Source organism: Olea europaea, unplaced genomic scaffold (assembly GCF_002742605.1).
Source record: "Olea europaea var. sylvestris unplaced genomic scaffold, O_europaea_v1 scaffold806, whole genome shotgun sequence".
NCBI lineage: Eukaryota > Viridiplantae > Streptophyta > Magnoliopsida > Lamiales > Oleaceae > Olea > Olea europaea.
In genome coordinates this window covers 48681-54715 of record NW_019266496.1, presented here as the reverse complement: position 1 = coordinate 54715, position 6035 = coordinate 48681, and the positions used below count along the sequence as shown (strand labels likewise).

General features: G+C 29.9%; 1 protein-coding gene across 1 annotated transcript; it reads left to right on the top strand.

Moving 5' to 3' along the window:
* The first annotated feature begins 2453 nt into the window (after positions 1-2453).
* LOC111391574 (gibberellin 20 oxidase 1-D-like) lies at positions 2454-4283 on the top strand. Its single transcript, XM_023016814.1, has 3 exons — positions 2454-3093; positions 3191-3512; positions 3591-4283. The coding sequence occupies exons 1-3, from the start codon at positions 2603-2605 to the stop codon at positions 3852-3854; spliced, it is 1077 nt and encodes a 358-aa protein (XP_022872582.1). The 5' UTR covers positions 2454-2602; the 3' UTR covers positions 3855-4283.
* Positions 4284-6035: the final 1752 nt, after the last annotated feature.

Sequence of the window (6035 nt, the reverse complement as noted above, 5' to 3'; positions counted from 1 at the left end):
GTGCCAAAAGTGTAAGCAAAAATGAAAAAGTCCAAATCTATTGCGATTTTGTCCCTATTTGATGGAGATTAAAATCAAATTATTAATAAATTTTGATTGAAAATTTATGGATCCCATGAAATATGTTATTAAAATTAATTAGTAACTTTGATTACTATTAAAATTTATATTTTAATTCATGTCAATCAGGGCTTTATTGACAAAGAAAAGAAAAGAAAAAAAACTCTCAAAAGTTAGGGGGTCAAGTGACCCCACAAAACTCCCTTGTGTCCACCCTTGGTTTGACACAATTAATTGATTTTTTTTTTTTTAAACAAAATCATGGTCGGTTGGTTCGATCATGGTTTGAAGTCTCAAACCGCTGGTTAATCGAATCAATCCAACACACTTACTTATTTATCGTCTTTTTTTTTTAAGAAAAATAAAATTTAGAAGATAAACCTTAATCTCATAACTATATCACAATTCTCTTCAATATATTATGTTATCGGTAAGTAATAGTACTGAAAACTTTCTTTCACAAACTCCTTATGTTAGACTTAGGTTTTTTTTCCCCATTCAGGTGGTCAAGCTACATAATGCATAAAAAGGCTACAAAATTTTTAAGTTTTTTGTTGATCTGTATCTATTAGTCTGATTTTATTTGTTAGTCAATAATTCTTCTAATATAAAATTATTTAGTTATTTTAATTCTTGTAATTTAATTGGATCCAAAATTTGAACTTTTTTTTTTTTTTAAATTCAAGTTTGAATTAAAAGTACAAACCGTAAGTTCGATTTAAGAGTTAAAGTGGGTTGATTTGAGTTGAAATTCACCCAAACCAAATTCGCGCCCAGACCTATATATCAGCAGTTCCATGTAAAACTTTTGCCTACCTAGATGCTTCTCCTTTTCCTGATGTAGAGATTGTGACTTCAAGAAGAAAGTAAGCAAAATAAGAGGCACATAAAAGATTACCATCTTCAATTTATAAAAATTTTAAACTACATGGATACGTTAAAGACAAGATTGAAATAAATGTTATTCTTTCTCTGACACTTTTAGCTTTTACATATCACGATTAATAATAAATTGATAAATTGTAAGCCGAGTATGTCGTTGAAGGTGTGGCACTGAGGTGAAAGAATTGGATTTTTATTTTGTAAGAGTTCTTTTCCTTCTTCTATTTTTATTTATTTTTTTTAAAAAAAATATAAAATGACAATTTCGACAACTCTTTCCGATAAAAGCTTGTTACGTTTATTTGTATCATTAATCGGTTTATGAAAACCAAACTTAATTGGTTCTCCTAAAAACGATTGTTGTGAAAAGTTAATGGTGCGTTTGGTTTGTTGTTTTTAGGTTGTTTTAAATTTTCAATTTTGCATAACACTTAAAACTCATATGATATTTCTAAAAGTACATTTTTGAAAATAAGGTAAACTTGTAACATAAAATTTGAAACGTATTTTTGACATTTTGAGTTTTTTCAATGAAATTTTTGAAAACATTTTAAACATGGAAAATAAGCTTATAAATAAAAATGTAAAAAATATAAAATTCCAACAAATTAAATTTAATAATTTTAAAAAATAACAATTTTAAAAAGATAAATTCTAAAAAATGAAAAATAAAAATAAAATTATTAAAAACTTCTAAAAAAATTAAAAGAAAAAAATAAAAAAATAGTTCAAGCTTTTAATAATTATTTATATAAAAAATTTTGAAAAATATTCAAATGAACACAAATAAAAATATTTTCAGTTTATGTCATTAATTTTTATTTTTATTTCCCACATTTTCATCGAGGGATTATCCCCTTCCTTCGGGCGAGCGGATATGAACCTCCACTTATAAATACTCTAACTCAATTTATTATTTTTATTTTTATTTTACTTTTATAGCGAGAATTTTTTTTGTAAGATTTACCAACTTTAAATTGTATTATTAATTGATAATATATTAACATAAAATTGTTCTTCATTTATTGAATAATCAAATTTCATGAAATAAAATGTTAAAATAGTTACAATAATATTCTTTCCCTATCTTGTGTTTTAAAATCCAGACACTTCACTATCTTTTATCTTTCGGGCATCTTGTTCCTTATACTTCCGAATTGTCTCATCAATGTTATCACAACTTTGCCTAAAGAACATTGTCAAATTGTGTTACAACTGGAATGTTCTAATTGTACTAAAGGAGAGGTAAAAATGAAAAGAAATCTATAACTTTAATCCTTCTTGATTTATTCCACCCAATTCAAACTCCCATTTTTCAGTTTAATAGAAAAGAAAATCCAATGTGCTCCTCGAGATTGATTATATAGTTAATTTAAAAATTAAAAAAAAAAAAAAAGACAAAACAAAAACTGCAGTACCTGAATTCAAGGCAGAATAGTTTTGGTTTCAACTTCCAATCATTTGTGAGATGACGACAGTGTGAAGTCAATAAGATTCCAACGTTTACCCTTTAAAGGTCCTTGGCTTCTTTCTCTCAACTTGCCTCTCTTACAACCTTATTACACAACTCTTTTCATGTCCTGTTCTTAATTCCACTCTCACTAAATACCTCTCCAATTTTCTTGCTTCTGTAAAAATCACAGTTCTCATTTTGATTATAATGCCAAATGAAGAAAATTCTTTGGTTTTTGACGCATCTATTTCTCAACACCAGTGCAATATACCATCACAATTCGTATGGCCAGATAATGAAAAACCTTGCCCCGAGCCACCACCGATACTAAATATCCCTACTATAGATTTGGGTGGCTTTCTCTCAGGTGATTTGGACTCGGTTACTTGTGTTATCAACCAGGCATGTAGAGAATACGGAGTCTTCCTCGTTGTAAATCACGGGGTTGATTTGGCTCTCGTCGAGGAAGCTCACAAGGGAATAGACTATTTCTTTGGGAAGCCACTCGACGAGAAACAAAGGGCCCGGAGAAAAATTGGTGACCACTGTGGCTATGCTAGTAGTTTTACTGGTAGATTTTCCTCCAAACTTCCCTGGAAAGAGACACTTTCTTTTCATTACAGCGCTGATCTTCAGTTGTCCAACATTGTCGAGAGCTATTTCTTGAATGTGATGGGGGAGAATTACAGAAAATTCGGGTACGAAATGACACTTGTTGAACTGATTAATCTAAAAGCTTAAGCTGTTTCAGTGTTTCTCATTACGTCTTTATTTTTCTTTTTTTGCTTGTCAAAGGAGGGTTTGCCAAGAATATTCTGAAGCCATGAGTAGTCTCTCTCTTAATATCATGGAGCTCCTGGGAACGAGCCTCGGGGTGGGACCAGCTTGTTTCAGAGAATTCTTTGAAGGAAATGATTCTATAATGAGATTAAACTACTACCCTCGTTGTCTAAATCCTGATCAAACTCTTGGGACAGGCCCTCATTGTGACCCTACTTCCTTAACTATCCTTCATCAGGATAATGTTGGTGGCCTTGAAGTTTTTGTAGATGAAAAATGGCATTCCATTCCTCCCAATCCACAAGCTTTTGTAGTCAACATTGGTGACACGTTCATGGTAAGATAAAAACCTCTTAGTGTACGTGTTCAGTAGACAGTATTGAACAGGACTAACCATTACTATAATGTTTTGCAGGCTCTATCGAATGGGATTTACAAGAGTTGCTTGCATAGAGCAGTTGTAAACAGTAAAGTTCCAAGGAAATCCTTGGCATTCTTTCTTTGTCCAAAAATGGACAAAATGGTAAGCCCTCCAAAAGAATTGATATGTGAAGAAAATCCAAGAATATATCCAGATTTCACATGGCCGGCTCTTCTCGAATTCACACAGAAGCATTACAGAGCTGACATGAAAACACTTGAAGTTTTCACCAACTGGCTTCAACAAAAAGGCAGTTAAGATACTGGCACACTGAACGGTCAAAGATAGAGAAAAGTCAATTACAAGAAATACATGAAGAGGAGAAAAAGAAGAGTTGGAGATTGTCTAAAAGAAAAAGGAAGCCGAAGAATGAAACGGAAAGAAAGGCAGTCATATAAGTACTGTTACAGTTTATTCTGTGCTTGATATCTGGGGGAAAAAAAGGGGTAATTTTGTGAGATTTATGTGATCTACAAGCTTCTTGCATGGATAAATTATTTTTAAGAGTGTTTATATATCATTTCATTAATATTGAGTTAACTTTGCCTCGTGTGCATGCATGACTATTGACTCGCATAGTTGAATCCTCCAAACAATCTATTGTCAAAGTGATGAAAAGCCTGTTTGATCCCAGTTTTATTGTAGAATGTATTTTGGAAAAGTAGATTGATAGAAAATGTACGATTAAAAAATAAAAATAGACTTTGAATTTATGTGTAATATTATTTGGGAAATACCAATTTTACAATTTTTTCTTCCAATATTGTTGACAATGTTGGTAGATGCTAAAAAAGTGTTGGATGAGATAAGAAATTATTTTTTAAACTATCCAATCACAACGTTCCACATGGCATGTTGTCAAGAACATTATGCCCCAAGTATGATTGGTATTATTTTATTAAAAAATATGTATGATTGAAAAGAAGAATGAATTTCTACTTCTCTTCGCCAACCTTTGCGAAATGTAATAAACTTACACTCAATTTTTGTTAGCATAATTCATTCATGACCTTTTAATTATGTAACAAAGATCGTCGTTCTCTTTATTTTTGCCATCAAATAACAACCAAAAATAAAGAAAAATTTCAAATGAAGTACTATAACTTTACAAAAAGCACAAATAAAATTTTACTTCAAATAATTAAATACATATTAACAAATTAAAAAAGAATTTAGAAAAAACGACTTGGTGAAAAATTCATGGCGTACCTAAAATATTAATAGTCTTTCCATCTTAAAGATCAACCTAATTAATGATTAACTTAAATCATTATATGTTGATTATATTTAAGCTAGTGACAGCATAGCATGATTCGATTTTATATCATTAAGAAAGATGGTAACTCGTTTGAAAATACTAATCTTAAATCCTATGACTTTGAGTTTTTTTATGTTCTAATATCATATGGAGTCTTGAGATCAATTTTAAAAGTATCATTTTCAAGAAAAAAAGTTTACAGTTCATTATTATTATTATTATTATTATTATTATTATTATTCAATGGTGTGACATTTTATCCCTAATGTCGTGGAATCGTTCAAGAGAAAGATAAATGGAAAAGTTTCTTCTGTATACTCCAGTGAACAGCCCCTCATAAGGGGACTCACGCCCAATAAAAAAATGGTGAGTGGGGGTTGTACATCGGGGCCATGCACAGTTAGCAAAACCCTAAATGGAGAGTGAGGAAGGACACTAAAAGATAAATACATTTATGAGACGAATAAACGTCCTGTCAAGAACCTGCAATCTTCTTCTTCAATTTGCAATGAATTAATGAATGACATCCACCAACAAGGATATTTCGTAAACAATCCACTTCCAGAATATTTGTCTACGTTTGATGGAAATTAAAATTGATTTTTTTAATAGATGCTGATAAAAGTTTATGAAATATAATTGAAAAGTTATGAATTTCATAAAATGTGTGGTTAAATTTAGTTATTGATTTTGACTTAAATCAAAATTTTAATTTTAATTTCTATAAAACAAGGACAAAAGATTCTTATTTCTTTATGTGATTAAAACTATTTTATTAATTTTCAGTCCCACAACAAAATTAAAAAGTATTATAATAAGAATATAAATATTCTCTCGCACGATTGGACCAACAATGCACTGTATATCTGAAAACCACATGTGGGAGACCATTTCAAATTGTTAGCACTATTTCAAAGTTAAATCTTGAATAGTTTTTAAAAGCGATGGAAATATTTTCCAGTCTTTAGTTATATCTACACTAATTTGATAGCGTAATAATTTAGAATGTTGTATTTTATAATTATTTGTAATTCCATAAAATAGGATATTCCAATTTGTACTTCATAGATGATGAATTATGCAAGTTTTATTGTAAGAGTATGTTTATCTTTATTATATTTGTAGGAAAAAGCGGCGAATAAAAAAAAAAGTTCTATATCATATGGAAATGAACTCTCATT

Coding starts and splice junctions, on each gene's coding strand:
- LOC111391574 (XM_023016814.1), top strand. CDS start 2,603: ATGCCAAATGAAGAAAATTCTTTGGTTTTTGACGCATCTATTTCTCAA. Junction 3,094..3,190: donor GAGAATTACAGAAAATTCGG/GTACGAAATGAC, acceptor TGCTTGTCAAAG/GAGGGTTTGCCAAGAATATT. Junction 3,513..3,590: donor ACATTGGTGACACGTTCATG/GTAAGATAAAAA, acceptor AATGTTTTGCAG/GCTCTATCGAATGGGATTTA.